Below are 21067 nucleotides of genomic sequence, written 5' to 3' on the forward strand. Positions count from 1 at the left end.
AACATTATTTTCCTTACAGCCTCCTTGCGGCAGTGGAAAATATTGCTTATCCCGGCATTTGTTCTTCGTCGGAGAGATGCATCCTGGCACTGTTGTTTGACTTGTATTCAACTTGTGGTCACCTCAGAGTAAGATTGATGTTATGAACTTAAAGGGGATGTTACACGAAACGATTTGCAACGACGATTTTGAGCGCAACACAACGTACCAATGTTGGAACAATGTTGCAACCACTCGAAACAATGTCACAACAATGTTGTAATGCTGTATGGCGCTAAAAAGCATCGTTGCGATTCGTCCCGTCTAACATCACCTTTAAGGGGCTTTGTCACGATTATCAATTCATCTTTTTGTCAATGATGGCAATTACGTGTCCTTGTAAGCTATAGAACTACTGTAAATGACTAAATCACTGCTTCACGTCAAACAAATATGTCCCCTATCGTTATAAAAAACGAAAATGAACTTGGAAAAACTGTAAGGCTAACAAATTTTAAAAAACTACAATTACAATCTGTTTGAATCTTCTTCACTTTTCTCCATCACTGCCTCCATTTTTATTTGCTGTGTTTTTTTACCCCTTATTTTAATGTTCTGAGCGGTTTGTTTTACCAGAAACTCATAAGGGGTTGAACCCCTTAGGAGTTTCTGGTTTTGCTCAATTTGGTGGCAGTTCCCACTCTTTGAAATTTTGATAAATTGCGTGACCAGCTTTTTTTAAATCCAGAGCCTTGTTTTGAAGGTGTTGAGAATTACAAGGGCAGTGAAACCTCACCAAACATTTTTAATTATTATTTATTCCTGGCCCAAACATCGGTTTAGTAATTTCCTAGTATTCTACAACCCAAAAAGGGTCCGTGCAGAAACGTCCTATTGAGGTTTCGCAAATTTGCGAATGCGCATAAAACTTACAAGAATTTTACTTGTGCGAAACATCCAAATAGAGTGGTTTTCGTTTGAGTGTCGTAAAACCAAAACCAAAGTAATTACTCTGGCCAATCACATAGGACACAGACAATACATTGAACCAATCAAAACTCGAAGTAATTACATGTGGCTGACGCAAAGCGCGGGAAAATGCATGCGAGCGCGTCACAATTGGCTTTGGTTTTACTTCTGATTGGATGAAAAGGTGGCGCGAATCTTTTAAGCCAATCGCATCGTGTAGAAAGTGCAAAACCAATTACTTTTCGACACTCAAATGAAAACCGCTCTATCTTAATCCACACTCAGCACTCAGGAGCTTAAGCAAAGACGACGACAATGGCAGTGAAAACGTCTCTAAAAACATGAATTCGTGTCCTTTCAAACTTTATCGCGCCTATTTGCACCCGCTCAATTTGTCAAATGTAGGCGATTCCTCCTGGAGTTGAATTCTTAAGGACTTTGTCCAGGTTCAAAAAGAGACAGGAATATTCGTCGTTGTATGTCCACGACCTTCATAAAACGTCGCATTAGGAGGTTTCACGTCATAGTCGGGCAGTGGACTCAAAGAAATGTGCTAAAAAGCGTGATGCACGTGCAGAGCTGTTGTTTTGCTCATAAAACCAATTGTTTTTCGACGTTGTCGTTGTCGTGGTGGTTGCTTAATCTCCCTATTATTTACTCTTGTGTAATACTTTATAATTTGTTCTATATTTAGCTGAAGTATGCAGATATCTTCAGTACGGCCTACACCAAGATCAAACAAGCTGTATGTTCAAGCACCACACCATCAGCCTGCACAGAGCCTTATGACTCGAAGTTTATGGCAGAATATTTCCAGAATCCAAGGTCAGAAACTGCTGCTTTTTTCAGTTTATGATATAGTCTGAGAAAACAGCCGACATTTCGCGTCGCCGCAACGGGTTTCCCCGCAAAATGAAGTCTGAGTGACGAGCGCCGAAATTCTATACTATTGACGTGTCACCTCACGGGAGTAGGGCCTGTGTACAAGGAGATATGGTTACCCTTTTGCTATTGTGACCCTAGTAAACGGGTTAAAGATAGCCCGGGTTTACAAGCAGTGATTTCACAGGTAGGGTCACCCTATCACCCGGGTCAACTTTACCAGCTCTACTGACGTGTTTTGTGACGCTTGAGCTTTGTAGCGTCCAAGATTTGAAAGGAAACTAGAAGCTCTCTATAGGGAACGCGTTAAATTCACAATAAAACGGAAAAATATTATCATCGTATACAGAAAATAGCTACTATTGTTCAGATGTTTATAATTTAGCTCAGATATTGGATAACTCCGTTCACGTTGTCAAGATTGCTGTCTCTCATGACAGAGGAGCGTTTGCAAGGCAGGTAGGGTAGCCCTCTTGCCAGGGTAACCCTTGCATTCAGGTAGTGTTAGCCTAGCGCTAGGATAACCCTACCTGCCTTGTAAACACGTCGCGTAAAAAAAAGAAGAAATGTGCTTGTGCTATAGTGACCCTCTTGCAAGTGTAACCCTAACACCAGGGTTATGCTCCCTCCTTGTAAACAGGGCCTTACAGCGTATCTAGTATCAGTTTCCATTATTTCACAAATTTGATGTAACGTTTCAGAACCAAGCGGCTTGATGGCATTTGGGAATACCTCCATAACCACGAAAAACCCTCTGATGTGTACAGCTTTGTGTGCAACGCCATGATGAATGTGTGTAACTGTCAAAGTAGTGAAAGGTGAGTTTGTAGAAAAAGTATATCCAGTGCACAGGATCCCCATCAGCTTCTCTGGTAACTTCTAAGTTTGTGGTTCTCAAGAATGCTAACTTAGGAGAGGAAAGATGCATTTAGTTTGAATACGAATTTTTTTTTTTTTTTTTCACAATGGTACAGATTTTTTACTTTCTTTCTATTATTGTATCATCTGCAGGTTGTATGACATTGGTGTGTTGTGCGCCGAAGTTACAGCGCACCATGGCAGGCTCAGTTCTGAATGGCTTGGAGTCCTAAGAGCTCTGTGCTGCTCATCGAACAGTTCATCTGGTTTTGTTGACTTGCTCTTGGAAGTAGATGTGAGTAAACTCACCAGAACCTAAGTGGTAACGGATAATTTTGCCATAATGTTAAGTAATTTTGACAGTTTTGGAAATCTCCCTTCTAAATGGATGTAATGAAGCTGCATTTTTTTTATTTTGGCGCATGTACATTAATCAAAATTTGGACGAATCTAATTCGATCGTTCTTTCTTTCTTCCTCTCTTGCTTACCGTTTCCTTTGTTTTCTATGTCTAGTTTTGTTGCACTTAATCGTCTTAGAGTGGTTTTCGTTTGAGTGTCGTAAAACCAAAACCAAAGTAATTACTCTGGCCAATCACATAGGACACAGACAATACATTGAACCAATCAAAACTCGAAGTAATTACATGTGGCTGACGCAAAGCGCGGGAAAATGCATGCGAGCGCGTCACAATTGGCTTTGGTTTTACTTCTGATTGGATGAAAAGGTGGCGCGAATCTTTTAAGCCAATCGCATCGTGTAGAAAGTGCAAAACCAATTACTTTTCGACACTCAAATGAAAACCGCTCTAATCGTATTTCTTTCCTATGGAATGTCGGCTGGCTAACAGTTCGCTTTCCAAATTTATCTGGAATGAGTTGTAGGTGAATGGCGAAGTTGGCAGTGGATGTTTCCCCAAAGTTCATAATCTGCGTCGTTCCATACTGACCTAAAATGACCCGATCCGTTGCTAAGGGGTTAAAGCAATTACCTATTGACAAAGCGTTGTTTCACCCACCACAGGTAGGAGATTTATCAATCCATGAGTCAGTAGCCACATTTACAGCCCTGCTTATTGCCAGAAGTTGCTTTTCACTTGAGGACGTGATCTACCACGTGGCTTTACCATCTCTTTTAGCTGCACTACCCTCTGGTAAGTTAGAAGACACTCTCCTGCTTGCTCCCAATTTTCCTTGATGACTTGACGAATAGTAGAAGTCCAAACGAATGCTGGCTACATGCGTGTCGCGCATGCGTAATAGCTTCTCTGGTCGCCCGGAAATAGTTGCCCTGGGTGAGTGGGTGAGAGAGTGAAAGGAAGTGGGGCGTAAGAGAGTGATGGGGTTAGTGAGATGATGGCCATAAGGGAGACAGGAGGCCAAGTAACGAGAGGAAAATACGATAAGAAAGGAGATCGGGGTGTGGTTAGAGACTTAAACACTTTTCACCTTCTAGGAAACTGCCCACCTACCCCAACATTTTGCAGTAAGTGAGAAGTAAGAGTTAATGTTCAGTTAGGAGAGGGGTAGGTGGGTAGTTTCTCCAGAAACCTAGACTGATCTAAGGCCCGTTTCTCGAAAGTCCCGATAATTAACGGGCCCGGTAAGCTGTCTCCGTTTACGTTAAAGATCGAGGTGTCACTAGTTTTGCATCTAGCATGATAAAACTATCAGTTCGTGAAACAGAATGGAGTAGTTTGCTAGCCAGGACCCGCGCTCTTATTCTTTATATTTCGATTTGAATATTTGATTTCGGGCCCGAAAAGTTACCGGGACTTTCGAGAAACGGGCCCCTGGGATTTTAACTATTTGTGATTGCAGGAGGTGCAGAGAACCAAGATGCTGAACAAGGAGCAAGACTAACATGCCACATACTGCTGCGACTTCTTGATGAGTCTACAGACCACATGTCGCACGACCATTCCTCTGCTCTGAAGTTTCCTTTTCCTTTTCCTTTTTCCTTTTCATCTCCTGACCATCACCTGCTGGCAGCCGCACACGAAACCATTGGGATTGGTGCTGTTCTGGCTGTATTCAAAGCCATGCTTAAACTCTCTGAAGCAGGTTTGTTCGTATTATATATCAAGCTTTATCTCTCTCTCCAAGTTGGCCTCGTAATGAAGGAAATGTGTGGCGTACGCTGCACAGGCAAATCAAACTCCCTTATAGCAGGTTTTCTGTCTTGTTTTCCAGACAGACCAAGTGATGGTGGCTCAACAAGTGCTAGTGACTCTACTCGTGATGATGCATTCCGCGGGCTGTTTTCCAACAGGTTGGATGACTTCATGGATAGCACTTCCAGTACTGGAGACATCTTTCCTCCACCTCTGGCTTCAAGCAGATCAGGTTGGCCACAGAAAAAGCGTTTCCCTTTACTAGCACTTGTTTTTTTCTTTTATTCCCACCAATGCTACTTATTCTCTCCCATTCATACAACCCCTCCTTTTCTCCCTTCCTTTCCTTTCTCTAGGTATACCGTAAACTGCAGCTCATTTTATCCCTGGGCTTATACTCGTTCGTAAGGGGTTTTTAGGAGGGCCGGAGCTTTTAACCGGAATCGAAAAAGTGCTTCGAAACAAACTGAAGCAGTGCTGATCAAAATACGTTTTGACCATAGCGCGGCAGGATTAGCTCAGTCGGTGGAGCGCTTGATTGCAGAGCGGGAGGTCGCAGGTTCGATTACTGGGTCCGGACCAACACTCAGGGTCTTAAAATAGCTGAGAAATGAAGGTACTCCCTTTGCACTGCAAGCGGCTAGACCTTCGCGTGGCTCGGTCGGATGACCACATAAGACGGCGGCACGTAAAAATAGTGCCCCCAATTATTACTTTCGTGCTAAATACCTTGTCACTTAAGTTAAGTGCAATTTGTTTGTTTTTTGTTGTTTATTGGTTTTCTTTTTTTTTTTTACATTTTGTTAGTTCTTAATTAATCTTCAAAAAGTCGTAATAAGTTGAATTCAAGAAAAGTTATAGCTATAGCCTGCGAGCAAGCTCTTCGAGGCGCTTTGGCAGCGGGGCGTGAAAAGGAAGGAGAGCTTGCAACTACGTCTTTGGAATTTGAATTCCACCTCCAATTCCCCTATGGCTCCCCGTAGACTGAGCTGTCAGATTTCCGCCAATCAGCGCGAAGCGGAAACGAGTACGAATTTAAACAAACGTTGAAAAACTCGCACTAAGGGTAATGACGTCATTAATAATGTAATCTCCGCCAATCAGCATTTCGAATCAACTTTTTAGATGCAGATATTCAAGTTGCAAGCTCTCCTTCCTTTTCCCGCCCCGCCGCCAGAGCGCTCCCGAGAGCTTGTTCGCAGGCTAGTGGGGAAGGAGCAATAAGCGGCAGTTTATGGTATCTTCTCTTCCTTGACCATCTTTCTTACCTACTGTCGTTTGGTAATACATCACCAAATCTATTCCTTCTCTCTCCCCTCCCTTGTCTCTTATATTCCGTGAGCCCTGGCCCTTCATCCACCACCTCTCCTTTCCCTTCCCTTCTTTCTACTTAATTGAAACCCTTCTTATCTTCCTTGATCTTCCCTCCCTCCAAACCTCTCTCCTCCCCTTTCCTTACATCGGTCAAGACAAGTTTAGAGAACGGTTTATCTCCATAAAAGGGATTAACTTAATTTTAACGTCGTGTGTTGATGTTTAATAAAACTGCGTTCTATGCAATTTTCAATTTGGCCAACTCTGGTTTCTTAATACGTTCCTCAACGAAAAGGGCATATAAAAACAAAGACAAAACATTGTTTACTTAAAATAATCCCCATGTAAAAACTTACACTTTGCTCATCTTGTTTGTAATGCATAAGAAATACCAGCGAGGTTAATTCAAAGTTGATGTGTGGATTTTTACAGCTATGGAGACTTCCAACGCGAGTCAATTTGCTGGATTTGCGTTGCAAGTGATCTGTAGACAGGAATGGGTGAGGGAGAGGTGTCTTCAAGATCCACAAGTTCTCTGTTCACCTGAACTGCTGTTGGATCCGGCGATTTCTCCAAATCAGGTGAGTGCACATTTTGCTATGGAAGGGGTTTGTGATTAAAAAAGTTGTCTTTGCCTAGTAATCTATTCAACAACATTCATATTCATGCTCAGTTGTTGTAAGGTATGAGAAAATGATTGATCAGGGCACTAAGCCAGGCTGGGACAGCTTGGCTTAGGGATAGTTACTAAGGCCCACGCGACTCTCTGGGTGGAAGGGTGAGCCGTTCACCCCTGCGTGGCTCCTTTAATAGCTGAGAAAGAATGAATGATTTCCACTATTTATCATAAGGAGTTATGTAATCGCACGTGAAACTGTTTGACTAGCCACGTTCAACCTGTTAATTGGGTGTGTTTCAACTTCGCGTATCATTATGAGTGAATAGTGTTCGTGTACTCAAAGACAAAACCAAAAGACCAAATGGCTAACAGTGAATTTGTCTATTAGGCCAGAAAATTGCTGCATCTCATCTGCTATCCAGCTGGTGTCCCATCATCCATTGGTGGCCTTGTTGCTAACAGCAACGACATGGAAACAGTGCATGAAGCTGCAAGCAGAATATTGCAGGTCAGTGGTGGTGTATATACCTAGCCTATAAGCATGATCTCGACTCGAGCAATGTGGTGAAAGGGCCGGAACGATTGTAAATTGTAAATATTGTAATTTGTTTACCCACGAAGCTCTTAGGAGTTCTTATGAGATCGAATTGGAATTTGGACTGAAGTGTTGGTTTTTTCAGGAGAGGGGAAAACAGGAGTACCCGATGAAAAACCTATTGTAGCAAGGGAGAGAACCAACATTATGTCAAACACAAAACTTTTTGCAGATGATATGAAATTGTATAGAATACTCAGGGATACTAAGGAAGATGTTGAAGAGCTACAGAAAGATCTTATTCGCCTGGAATCTTGGAGCTATGTCTGGCAGCTGAAATTTAACACAGATAAATGCGAAGCGATGCGCATTTCTAAAAAAAATGATTACTCAAGTCCTCAATACCATCTATGTGGTAACCAATTAAAAGCTGTATCTGAAGTTAAGGATCTCGGAATCTATATTACTTCGAACCTGTCATGGAGTATGCAAGCTAACAAATGCGCAAATAAGGCAAATAGTGTGCTTGGATTCATTAAGCGAACGGTGGGTCCTAAAAATCCTTAGTTGTTTTCAAAACTTTATAAGAGTCTAGTACGTCTGATACTCGAGTACTGCTCTCCAGTTTGGTGTCCGCACCTTAAAAAAGACTTAAACACCTTGGAGAAAGTACAACGTAGAGCATCTAAATGCGCCCTTGGAAATATTGGGCAAGACATGCCTTACGAAGAACGCCTAAAGCTCCTTAAATGGCCATCACTTGAACAAAGAAGATTATTTTCGTCGCTTATCGAGTGTTATAAGACAATAAATAGACTTAATGGACTTGATCCCTCGGCATTTTTTACATTTGCACATGATTTTCGGCCCTTAAGAGCCAACCATCGTTTTAAACTTAAGCTTACATCAGCAACTTTAAATAGTTTTAAACATTCTTTTTCTATACGCATAATAGATAAGTGGAACAATCTCCCAAAGGAAGTTGCTGAGGCGGAGAATTTGAATTTTCAAGAACAGACTGAGACGTTATCTTATAGATTTTTCTAGTGAACACTAAGTTCTTTTACTGTGTGATGTTTTATATACATATATAGTTACTATTTTAAACAGTTGTAAATAATTTATTTCTTAATGTATTTTATTATCAGGAGATAAACTAGAAAGGGATAACCTCTTTTATCTCCTTTTCACTTTTTCGATTTGGATTTGTGAATAAACAGTTATTATTATTATAACAACAAACTCTGACCCACATAAGGCTTCGACGCCGCGATTTGAACCTTGGCCACATTGTTGGGAGGCGAGTGCTCTCACCCACTCTCACCACGCAACCCTTGCTCCCCAGGGAGGGGTGAGGGAAAAATAAAGCTTTCAATCGAATTCCACAATGGTAGATATACAAATGTGGCATGCTGGCAAGGTTTCAAAGAGCCGCAATGTTAGAATATACATTTTCTCATGTATTCACCAGGCTTAAAATCCACCATCACATTTCTGTCATTGAGCATAAACACATAGTATAGCCATTTCATTCCTCAGCAGTATCCAGAATTTTTGACACAGGAACCTTGCTTACTGGCCTTAGCTCCCACGAGTTTCCTCTCGTAATCAGACTAGCAATGAGAGGGTCAGGTTCGACTCCTATTTGAAGTACTCGGATTTCTTCTTCCGAGCTACCTGGGTCACTGACTGATTAAACATCCTTCTCATGTATTCACTAGGCTTAAAATTCACCGTCACATTTCTATCAACCGCAATGTTGTTTCGCTTTAAATTTTCACCCAGAACTTACCATGTTGTCAAGATAAGAAATCTTATTCTTGTAGTACAGGAAGTTTAATTGGTACTTGGCTAAAATATGCCTCTTTTTCTTTGTTTCGCCCCTATCCTATTCTCTGCCCCCTTACGTTATACTAGTTCACTTCTTTTAAATCTTCAAAGCGATCATAAGTTTTTTATCCAACAGAATCTGGATCAGTGGTCGTTACGAAAATCATGGTTAGAGTTGCAACTCATGATCAAGCAGGCTTCTAAAGAGGTACCAAGGTTCTTCTCATTTGCATATCAGCTCCCCTTAAGGGGGCTTTATCATGCTATTTGCCATCTTTTTAAAAGGCTAAAAGCTTTTTGTCGAGTTTTGTTATTTAAGACTTTATTTAGGCTCTATTTAGACTTTATTTTGTTATTTAAGACTTTATTAAGACATTATTTAGGCTTTGAAACTGTTTCACGAGTCCTGTTATCTTTTGCAACGGCAAGGATGGAGACGGATTTTAAAAAGTTGTGCCCATTTTTTTCAAGTGTCAGTGCTTTCAACCAACCAACCTATGCAACTGATAGTAATATTATAAAGGAAAATAAAGGGAGATGTAAAGAATCAACCATAAGAGGACACAGGAAAAGATCTGAGCCCCAGATGGGATTCGAACCCACGACCCTCCGTGTTCGAGATCGGATGCTCTAACCTCTGAGCTACTGAGGACTCGTTGGTGAGCAAGGGTCAGTAACAGTAACAGGAGCATTTGGTGTAAGGGTAGAGTTAAGTAGTAATGACTTCAGCACAGACTTGACCTAAAACGGCAATATCCCCCTGACGTTAGTTTGATTTTGGTCTCTTGCGTGATACACTACATAACGAAATTTCTTTGTGGTGTGGCCATAATTCTCAAAAAACATTTTCATTCCAGGAAACTGGACCTCTTTTGGATGCCATCGCCACCAGCGCCATGAATGTCTTTGTTCAGCGGCACGACACCACGCCCTTAGCAACAGCACATAGCAACCAGAAGTCTGTAGTGATCAAGGGTCCAGAGTGGCTTGTTGCTCCTTTGATCTCCAAACTTTCCAACTCGGTACAAGGCCGACTCCTGAAGGCCGCAGGTGAAGTACTGGACACGAAACAGTGGTGGAAGGATCATTCTGTAAAGTCATCCGTGTAAGGAACATTTTAAGAAGCGAGTGTTATAATTATGTGTTAGGCTTGTAATAGTAAAGGAGAGATTTCGTAGCATTCTACAGTGGACGGAAAATACAGTCAATCCCGTTAATACGGACACTGAGAGGACCACAGAAAGTGTCCGTTTTAACGGGGTGTCCGTATAATGTGGGTTGAATTTTGAGTAGTCTGAAATGTCATACGACTCCACCCCGTAACCCGGGGTAGTTTATGTTAGAAGCTACCTGACGGAAAATGGTAGGAATGCTATTGAACGTTGTCCACCGTCACATCAAAAGAGTCTGACGGGCTTCTTAAAATTTACAAACTATGTTCTATTTTAACCGCTTTGTGTTTGTAGCCCCACCCTGGTTCATACCCAGCCATTCCTGTCGCTCGTGTTAGCTTGTCTCAAGGGACAAGAAGATCAGAGAGAGGCCTTACTTTCCTCCATTCAACGTCAGCTAGGTCAACTACTGGCTGCTCCTGCTGAGGTTTGTCATTGACTTTATTTTGGTTAATCATGTTGCTCAGTAGCTTCCGTTTACATGGTTACATTCAAGAGTATCATTGTTCCATCCTTGGACTCAAAAGTTAGAACCACCCTGTACAACATAATAATCAGTATTACAGGAAAACACTGTTCAGTAGCTTTCATTTGAATGGTCACACTTAGGCATTTCATCCACAGACTCAAAAGTATAACCACCTTGTACAGCATAATAAGCAGTACCACGGGAAAGCACTGTTCAATAGCTTTCATTTGAATGGTCACACTTAAACATTTCATCCACAGATTCAAAACTTAGAACCACCTTGTACGGCCAAATAAACAGCAAAACAGTACGTGTACAGTATTTGTATCCGGTCGCCTCCCCACCAAAGCATCTCGCCACCAACGAATTCGCCACCAAGAAATATATATGTCTTAATTGTTAATTTAAGGAGGTAAGTTTTAAGTGACAATATTAACCAACTTTCATAAGAGAGGCAGTTGGATTTTAAATGAATCGCACCTCTCGAGAGATAAAAATAAGCCGTATTAAGATATTAGATAGTCGCAGTTGTTTACAAAAATAAAACTAAAGTTGAGAAGTTCGACGTAAGCTGTCCGTTAAAATCGATAAACTTATATATAGGCTTGAGGAAGAAGTAACAATCCCACGTAAGTAAGCAGTGTGAATTGCAGAGTTATTATGTGTTGGCAAGTAGATTTCTTGGTGGCGAGATGACCGTAAACCACAGGTACTGCCTTAGTATCTTAAGGATTTCATTCACAGGCTTCAAAGTTAGGACCACGCCTTGTACAACGTATGAAAGGAGTAGGCAACATTAGAGACTTTTAGATTCAATTTGCTTCATAGCATGGCGTATTTTTTAAATTCGTGCTTACAGGAGAGGTGCCCTACGGATTTGAAAAGCAAAGAAGTTCTCCAAGAAGCTTTACATTTGCGAATCAGCCTGGTTAGTTTTCCCTCTCTACTTACACTTGTCTGAGTTTTTTTAAGAAGGTTAAATTGAAGAGGAGAGTGTGTCTTGTTTTGTTTTGTTTTGTTTGTTTGTTTGTTTGTTTGTTTTTTTCGGATCACGATTGACGACGGATGATGATTTTTGTTTTCTAGTTGGGTGCTATGTTTGACACCATTCAACGTAGCAGTCAGATGTCAAGTGATTGGGCCATATTACTATTCCAGCTCGTCAGCTCTGGGACAATCACTGCTGATTCGCTTCCTACCAAAAAGTAAGCTTTAACCCAGTAGTATTAGACAAAACAAGGGTTTACTCATGCCAATTGGAACAAGCAAACTACAGATATTACCGTGGTATAATAGCCTATCTTTTATCTATATGATGAAACTCAAGTAATAATGAAGATAACGACGTGATTTTGTAATACGTTACTCAACAAAAACATATCACACCATTCGGAAAAAATTGTACCCATTTGGACAAGGTACAAAGATAAAAATTTACCAAAACGTGGAAACGTCGTTGCTTCTCAATTTATATTTTTCTCTTGATCAAATGTCTATTCTAAACCAACTGAATTGCAAAACCTTAATTCTTTAGAACCCTCTCTATCCATCACCGGGTTTGTGAATTAGGTACGGTCGATTGCCAGCCGAAACCGATTCAAGACCGAACCCGATGGAGCGGCACAAATCGAGCCTAAAAATTTGGCAGTCTGTTTCTCGGCTATTTCAAGATCTTTCTTTGGTCTGGGCTAACAAGATATACTAGTAGTAATCATAGATTACTTAAAAGAGGTCGAGGTTCCAATTCCTGCGTTTTATCACATAGTTTTGCGGCAAGGAAAACCTTTATTATTTGTGATATCACATATTTTAAACTTTAAATTAGGCAAGTAGCTTGCGTGAAAACGAAGTTAATTTATAAGACAGCGAAAATGGCCACCATTCTCTATTTTTCGTCTCGTATTCACAGGACCCTTTTTGGAAACTTAATCAAGGACGAGGTCTGTTGGCCTAATTACGCGTAAAAACCTTTTTTTCTTCTTCTTCTTCAAGGGAATTATTGACGAACGTGCTGGACATGGTATCAGTTTTGATCAGCGTCGTTTCCAATACAGACTCAGTTCACGGTCAGTCTGCTGATGAGAGCCGTAAAGCTGCTTTTGCACTTTTCAAGAAACTCAAGGTATGCTTGTTCTTAGCAGCAATAATAATCCGATCAAATGAAGAATGATCCTCGCCGTTGTGAACGCAACTTATGCAATTGCGTAAGAATCATCAAAAAAAAAAAAAATTCAGGACTTCAACGGGATTTGAACCCGTGACCTCGCGATATCGTTCCGATGCTCTAACCAACTGAGCTATGAAGCCACTGATGTTGGGAGTCCGTTGCAGTCCTGATTTCTTTTTCAGACTTCTTACGCAATTGCATAAGTTGCGTTCGCAACTTCGAGTATGTAGGGAACAGGGAATCTTCTTCTTCTTCTTCTTCTTGAATGCATTTCATTTTTATTGAGTTTCGTACAATTATGAGATTTTTGGTCTTCCAAAGTGAACTAGACGCCCTTGACGTGTTGCAGACACGTGTTTCATCTAAAGTGTGGATGGATATAGGTTACAAATATTCAAATTTTTATATTATCGTTTTCAGCGAGAGTTTGCTGGCAAAAACCCTGGTGACATAATGCAGCAAAGTAAACAACTTCTTCCTCTCCCCTCCCTCTCACACGGCGTGCTTACAGTCTCGGCTGTCAAAGAGACACCGTCCACCTCTGCACAGGCCGGAGACAAAACCCCATCAGGTGGAGGGACAAGTTGCCAGGTATTGTTTTTAGCTTGTTTGCCTTTGTGATTGAAAGTGACGTTAATAACTTGATTCATGTTTTTGAACTAAAGGTGAGAGATTGGTGGTGATTTCTCAACGAATTTGGGTTGAAATTCCCGTTTCGTCTGTTTTTTAGTTTATTTCATATTATTATCATTTTTTCATCTGTTTTTTCTGCCTGCGGCCCTGAATGGGGCAACAAAACAACAATGGGGTAAGAAAAATTATGTATTGAAACGTAATTGGTCTGCGCTGTTCTTTTCGTATCCGTAGGGTCTCCAGATCACTGGCAAACAAAGAATCAGTGCTTGGGAACTCATGGAAGGTCACAAAAACCCCTCACCCCTGTCATGGGCGTGGTTTGGTGCGGTCCGAATTGAGCGCAAGCCATTAAGATATGAACAGGATTTTCGAAGGTTACTACACCACACGCATCCAAGGCGGCGCCCTCTGAGTTACTTTCTTAATCCTGCGCCGGACAAAGAAGATGAGCAGGATGAAGAAGAGGATAGACATGAGACGGAAGGTGCAACGGGAGAGCGATCCAGTCAACCATCGACTCCGCAAACACCAGCTGATAGTAAAGGTACAAAACACCAACCGTACATTTGACGCTTGGTTGTTACGAATTACCGTAAAATTCCGAAAATAAGCCCCTCCATGTATAAGCCCCTCCAAATATAAGCCCCCCAAGCCGGTGACGCAAAAACCCTCCGTTAAATCGCCCATCCAAATATAAGCCCCCGTGGGATTGTACTTGGAAAATTGCCCTCAAATACAAAATAAAACAAAGCAAAAAAGGTAAATTTACTTTAAACTATAAGGCTAGTCCAATCGATTTTGAAACGCAAATTTCCCTCCGTAGATAAGCCCCTCCGAATATAAGCCCCTCCAAAAATAAGCCCCTCAAAAAGGGCCTTTGAAAAAATGTAAGCCCCGAGGCTTATTTTCGGAATTTTACGGTATTATGCATTATTGACCAAGACTGAGGTCAGCATGGCTGATTATTGGCCAAGTTGTTTTTCCCCTTTTTTATTCCGGACCGATATACCCTGGGAACAGGGATTTGCTTTTTCTTCTTTCCTTATTCCTAATAATTCGTGGCGAAGCCGCGACAGTGAGGCGCAGGGAAAGAAAAAACGTCTCGGGAGCTTTATCAAACAGTGCGCTCAGTTTATCTCACCCTTGGTATTTAGAGATCAGAACCTGGAGCTAGTGTAAGACCGCGACGTACTCGAGGTCTTTTAAGACACAAAAAAGAACTATGCCACTATCCAGCCATCTGAACCCAACAAGCCTGGTCAATAAAGGTTTAATTTTATGGCCATAAAGAGTATTTTACTTGCGGGACTAACGCGAGAAATCCTGGGAGGGCAAGATGGCTCATCTCACGCGTTTCGTTTGGTAGCCAATCAGAACACAGTATTCGCTTCATTTTGCGGATTCAGTCATACAATTAAGGCGATTAGTACAGACGTTATATGAAACTCTGTAAAGCCTGTTTCATCTAAAGGCCAGAAAGCTTGATATCAGTGTTAAGGGAGTAGTTCATGCAATTTTCTGCGATTCGCCTTTTTCAATGCGACAGTATTTGCCTAATAATCTTACATGTGATATCACTTACTATATTTAGGTGCCACACCATTGGTACCTTCACTGGTGATGGGCGGCCTTAACATGGCTGCCGTTCACGCAATGCAAGGAAACGTACCCCCAAATCAGGTTGCTGTGGCAGAAGGCAAACAGGCCAAAAAACAGGCTAAAAAAGGACCCAAGAGGGCACCCAAACCTCCAGGCCATACAGCAGCGCAGAAGAAGATGCAGCAACAGTTACTTCAACATCAACATCCACAGCAACAGCAGTACATGCAGGTACCGCCGGCCGGAATGATGTTCGGCCAAACAACTCAGCAACAACAGCAGCAACAGGTCCTCTTTCAGCAGCAACAGCAACAGCAACAGCAACAACAGCAGCAGCAGCAGAGGGGGCTTGCGCAGGCAGGCTTGCAGCCTCAACAGCAGCCAAGGTGGGTGGTCAATGAAGTCGTGAAATTTACTGGTGTAGGTGCACCCTTACACCGACTTGGAACAACTTGTGCGAAAGCCTGCTCGTGAAGATGCCTCCTAACACGACTAAGGATAATTTGTTAAGGAAACCTTGTACCCTTACACGCTAGGACAACTTGCTAAGAAAAACTCGCTCGTGTAGATGCGACCTCACACGACCAAGGAAAAATTGTTAAGGAAAGCTTGCTCTTATAAATACATCAATCTTTCTTTGGTACATTTCTTTGCTGTCCTCGCACTATTTCACGTTTTAATTTGGACGGTCAACATAACACATCTAATTTTTCTCGTCTTCATTTCTTACATTCCATCTTAGCGTCAGTAGAAAATACTTTTCGTTAGCTATATTTTGAATGATCAAATTTGTGACTGTGAAGTCAAGTGCTAAATAGTTTTTTTTTTCTTCGGAAGGTTGACAAATCCGGCAGGAATCAAAAACCCGTTAACAAACCTAAGGATGCTTGTTTCTCACTCCGTGGCGTCGCAGAACACGATTGGACACCAAACACAGAGGTCAAGTGCCCAGCTGCTTCAGAGAATGAGACAAAAACAACAGCAGCAACCCCAACACCAGCAGCAACAACAACAACAAACTCAATCAATACAGCAAGCCATGTTTATGTCCCAGCAGCCAACTCTTCTCCCACAGCAGTTTCAAAATCAAATGTCGCAGCAACAACAACCGCAACAGGTCAACCAGCAACTTAGGCATTTACCACAGGCTAACCAGGTACGAAATTTTAAGAACCATTGTCACGCATATAATCATCCGAACCGATGGAAGCCAATCAGCATACAGACTTAAGTTTTATTCACTGGTGATTCCGATCGACTAGATAGTTTTGTTTCGCATCAGGGGTTTTTGTATCTGTCTCGATCTGCTTGAGGCATATGGAGACAACTCGGACGATCGAGACATTCCGGAAGATCATATAGAATTCAGGGGTGCTCATCAATTACATAAGCCACCTGGGTGGGTGTGCATAGACATACAGATAGGGGAGATTGGAATGGAAGAACGACCAGCTACAAGGTGTATCCAAATCAACCTAACAGATTAATAAGTGATGAAAAATTGCATCCCCTCAAATCACAGCCCATATTCCCTGCAGCTCCCGAAACAGAATGGCGGAACTATTTGATTTACCTACCGAAATACACTAATTTTTTTTCATTTTTAGCTTCAAGCGGTCCAGAGTGCAGGTCAGATGCACTCTAATCAACAATACACTTTCACTCAACCCCAGCGTCCGCAGTCTCTGACCATTGGTAGGACCCAGGTCGCTACTCGTCCCGATCTCGTCTCTACACCATCAACGCCGACAACCATGACACTTCCATCTTCTCTTGGAGGCATGGTCACGCAACAGCAGCCATTCAACACCGCTGGTTATCAAGGTACATTTGGCGCCTTTGCGAGTCAGAAGAAATACGGTAGTTAAGCTTATTAGAACTCAATAGAGTCCTTGTGTTATCGCCAACTTGTAAATTGTAAAATTCGTATTATCCACAACCCTCGGGGCTTTTCAAGGATAATTTACAACACTGGTGGGGGGAGTTTTTGCAAGACTGCTTATGGTGCAGTGATGCTGCCCCCCGACCTCCCCCCACCCATCCCCCCTGTGAGTGTGAAATTTGAGACCACCACACCGGGCACTACCTCCCCTACTCTTTACTAACAATGTGGGGTCTTTAACCTCCCGCATAATAAACTATATGTGCAAAGTTTGTGAGACGGGGTCTACGGTTTGTCGTCCTTATCCGAGAAGACTAGAAAGTCTAACCGTTTGCAAATGCCATCACAAAGGCAGCACTTTCTCCTCAGATATTTTAAGACCCTGAGTTTTGGCGAGGTTTGAACTAGCGGCCTCCTACTCGGCCAACCGGCGCTTATGCAATTGAGCTAACTGGAAAGAACTGTTAAGTCATAGCTCGACGAATGATGCTAGTTGCGTTATGATTTGAACTGTAACCGTTTGATTTCTGCAATAAAGAACTACAGTGAAATCCGAATATAAATAAGCCCGGTTCTGCGGCATTTTGTAATAACGACGTGTTGTGTGATACTTTGTATAGCGGAGGAGATTCTTTTCTCCAGTTACATTGAAATTCTGATATAATCGTAATCATGTGATGACGAACGTTTTTTCCAGTCCCTTCGCACTATTTGTAATGGGGTATTGAAGCGACATTAAAGTGGTTCCCTTAGCGATTAAACTTAAAGTTTTGTTATTGTTATTGTTATTGTTGTTGTTGTGTTCTGTCCTTAAATCCTTCGTGGTGTTGCTGTTTTATCTACTTTACTACTGATTGAATTTAAAACCTCAAAATAAAAAATTTTGCAGTTTTCGACTGGTTTTCTCTGTCGTAGGTCTAACTGTATCCCAGGCGCTGACAAGGGCTATACAACCTCAACAACAACAACAAGCGCAACAGCAACAACAGCAGTTTACATTAACTGGTCAGCGGACTATTCAACCACAACCGCAAGCCACGTTACAGCATAAAATGCCTGTGTCATCGGGCCATGCGCAGATGAACGCGGTCTCGCAGATGCAGCAAACGTTTCAGTCACAATACCAGCAGAGCAATATCGACAGACAACAACAACAGAGGTTACTAGCAGCTGCGGCTGCGGCTGCTCTACAACAGCAGCAGCAACAACAACAGCAACAGCAACAACAACAACAGCAACGTCATTCGACTGCAGAGCTGGTGAGACAACTACAAAGGATTTCAGGTAAAATTAACAGTTAATGAATGAGGCTGAGTATCTTATGAAGAATTATGGAGATCGAGGAGGGTGTTATCCGTCGAGGCCGTAGGCCGAGGCGGATAACACCTTCCGAGATCTCCATAATTCTTCATATGATACGAAAGCCGAATTCAATAACTGTTTTATTATTCATTCAAAATAATTCCTAGTTTAAAAACATAGCTAAAACATGCTTACCTCCATCGATCCATCGATCGACATCGATGTTCAGTTCATCTTCGATAGTCTATGTTTAGGTTTGTCCAGCTCCGCAAATATTCTCCAAATAGCAGATATCGACCTTCGAGTTGTCTTCTTGCTGTTCTTGCCATGTTTTTAGCTATTTTTTCGCCTAGTTCTTACTCTTGAAACGAGTGAAATGTCCGCCATTTTTTCAAGTTCACAACCAAAACAACTCAACCTCGTCCCCAGGTCTTCTCGGTTAACGGTGCCTTAACCTGCACGAACGCTGCATTTTTGACGTCATTTCCTCGTTAAAGTCAAATTTCTTCCAAATTTGGTCATCAGTAACTGGTTATGGTGAATTAATCGTGTGCTTTTAGCCAATCAGAATCGGGGAAATATTTTGAATGAATAATAAACAATGTTAACCTCTTCGTCCGATGAGTTGTTGTGAATGATTAGGGGCTTGAGCCCGACGTAAGTGATCCTCACTATCGCGAAGATTGCAGTCTGATTAGTTAACTTCTTCATTATCTGTTGCGTCATAGAAAGCGAGTAGTGAGCCAAAGCTTTGAGGAAAAACAAGACAGTAACAACTTCAGTTCATAAAAATGTTCACTGAAGGAGGGAGGGAGTCATTAGCGCATGAAATCCACGTGTTCAGGAGCACTTTATAAGTGCTACAAGTCGACATTTTTTTCTGTTTTTCTCTTCACACATATCATTTCATTTATTAAGTCAACAATAGTAACCACAAGTCTTTGCGAAAGTTAACTCGGCCCAGTTTCCTTCTCGCTTTAAAGTGACGAATGAGATTCCATGATGAGCGGCAGAATACTCATCCTGGTCGTTATTTTGCAGGCCACGACATGTCTCTACAACAGCAGTTTTCACAGGCTTCTGACATTTCCCTCCAGAGGCAGCTATCGGCGCCACCTGAAATTGGGCTTCCGAGGCAAGTGACTTCAGCCCAAGATATCTCCTTTACGCGGCAGCTTTCCACTCCAGCACCTCAGGACCTTACTCAGCAGGTCCAGCAACAACAGTACACTACAAACCCTCAATATCAGGGCCCACAGTTTTGAGGAGCATGCTTGTGTAGAGACAGTTATCAGCAGCAATAGCAGCAGCAGGAGCGGTCAGTTTGCGACGCATGTGCATTTCATGTCAAAATGTTTCCGGAAAAGACGGATAATCGCCCTCTTAAGCTTGTTTGTTTTCTTTTACCAATTAAGGTCTCAAGGGAATTTGACCTTTGGCTTTGCATAAATTATGCGTACGTATGCAGGTGAATAAGAAATTTGAAGGAAACATTTCTCTGGAGTATTATCACATGACCTACATTGGGAAAACAAAACATACAATTTCAAGTTGTATGTTGGGAAATCGTCTTGTCTTCTACCGACTTGATACATCTTCGAAAGAGACAGAGATATGTAATGCATAATGTATACTTGAATAGCCCTTTCGTCGTTATGGGTGAAAGCAAATTAAAATTTGGATCACTGTCTGGATATGATCGTTATTTTCGTTACCTCACAATCTTTTCATTTCTGTTGAGTTTCAAAATTTTAACGCACATGCGTCGCAAAACTGACCTGGGCCCAGTTGTTCGAACGCGGGTTAGCTCTAACCCAGGGTTAAATTTTAACCGGGTTTCTTTATCTTTTTATCAAAAGCATTCTCTCGAATAGTTTTCTCTATTCTTTTTAGAGTATCCAATTATCAAATTGTAGGCAAAGAGAATTAAACTGAATTTGCTTTGTAATCTCTCATATCTGAGTTCAAATTTCGCACTAACCCAGGGTTATCTTAACCCAGCTTCGAACAACCCGGACCTGGAGCCTTTTTGACAAAACCAACCACTTTTAGACCTCGCTGTGTTGAGAAGTGTTAAATCTCGAACACAATCTAAGTGCTGTTTATACGAGGAAACCAAGACTCATCTCAAACCTGACACGAGCTGTATGATTTATATGAACATATGCTGTTGCGCGTCTTATTTCAGGGGCGAAGACTTTTCATGGCCATTTAAATGGGAACTCGGCGTGTTATTTGTCCTCATATACAAAGAACTTTTGATTATTTTACTATTAAAAAAATACCAAATCGTACGTTTTATCATTTCAATTTACAATACTTGTTATTTTTGTAAATAGTAGTCAAGGCTAAATCATCACTAATGTATAATATATCTTTTGATTTCTTGCTATGCAGAGCGAGCAAGTGTTAAATAAAAACTTTCGGTAAAACTATTATTGTTTGTTTTAAATTTTTTTAACCCTTTCACGATTTTTTTTCTTGAGAGGAGGGTGCGACTAAACACTGGCTAACTTACTGAGCTGAGTGAAGTGTTGTGCTGGCACTGAAACTTGGGAACCGTTACGCTGGGGCGTTGTTGAGGGCGGGGGGGGGGGCAGGGGGTAGGGTAGATACTATTTTTTCCCTGGCCAGGGGCGCGGGAAGTTGATACTCCTGGACCCAGTTGTTCGTATGTCGATTATCGCTAACCCGGGGTTAAATTCTAATCCCGGTTTCTTTTCTTTTGTTCAAAAGCATTTT

The 21067-nt window shown here is 41.7% G+C and overlaps 1 protein-coding gene and 1 non-coding gene across 3 annotated transcripts in view; one reads left to right on the forward strand and one right to left on the reverse strand.

The window, feature by feature from the left end:
• Window positions 1–20763, forward strand: part of LOC140950626 (mediator of RNA polymerase II transcription subunit 12-like protein) — a 43565-nt gene extending 22802 nt beyond the window's left edge. For both annotated transcript variants that reach the window (XM_073399867.1, XM_073399868.1), the window contains exons 19-40: window positions 20–128; window positions 1643–1773; window positions 2532–2648; window positions 2842–2983; window positions 3711–3840; window positions 4508–4750; window positions 4880–5032; window positions 6547–6695; window positions 7122–7241; window positions 9235–9306; window positions 9956–10203; window positions 10565–10697; window positions 11599–11667; window positions 11826–11944; window positions 12732–12861; window positions 13327–13497; window positions 13774–14086; window positions 15134–15527; window positions 15979–16297; window positions 16749–16965; window positions 17939–18307; window positions 19367–20763. In XM_073399867.1, coding sequence (XP_073255968.1) covers window positions 20–128; window positions 1643–1773; window positions 2532–2648; window positions 2842–2983; window positions 3711–3840; window positions 4508–4750; window positions 4880–5032; window positions 6547–6695; window positions 7122–7241; window positions 9235–9306; window positions 9956–10203; window positions 10565–10697; window positions 11599–11667; window positions 11826–11944; window positions 12732–12861; window positions 13327–13497; window positions 13774–14086; window positions 15134–15527; window positions 15979–16297; window positions 16749–16965; window positions 17939–18307; window positions 19367–19590 — 4072 coding nt within the window. In that variant the 3' untranslated portion in view covers window positions 19591–20763. The remainder of the gene's footprint in view (window positions 1–19; window positions 129–1642; window positions 1774–2531; window positions 2649–2841; window positions 2984–3710; window positions 3841–4507; window positions 4751–4879; window positions 5033–6546; window positions 6696–7121; window positions 7242–9234; window positions 9307–9955; window positions 10204–10564; window positions 10698–11598; window positions 11668–11825; window positions 11945–12731; window positions 12862–13326; window positions 13498–13773; window positions 14087–15133; window positions 15528–15978; window positions 16298–16748; window positions 16966–17938; window positions 18308–19366) is intronic.
• On the reverse strand, window positions 9677–9750 carry Trnas-cga (transfer RNA serine (anticodon CGA)). Its single transcript has one exon. It is a non-coding gene; the product is annotated as a tRNA-Ser (tRNA).
• Window positions 20764–21067: the final 304 nt, after the last annotated feature.

This window comes from Porites lutea, chromosome 10 (genome assembly GCF_958299795.1).
Source record: "Porites lutea chromosome 10, jaPorLute2.1, whole genome shotgun sequence".
NCBI lineage: Eukaryota > Metazoa > Cnidaria > Anthozoa > Scleractinia > Poritidae > Porites > Porites lutea.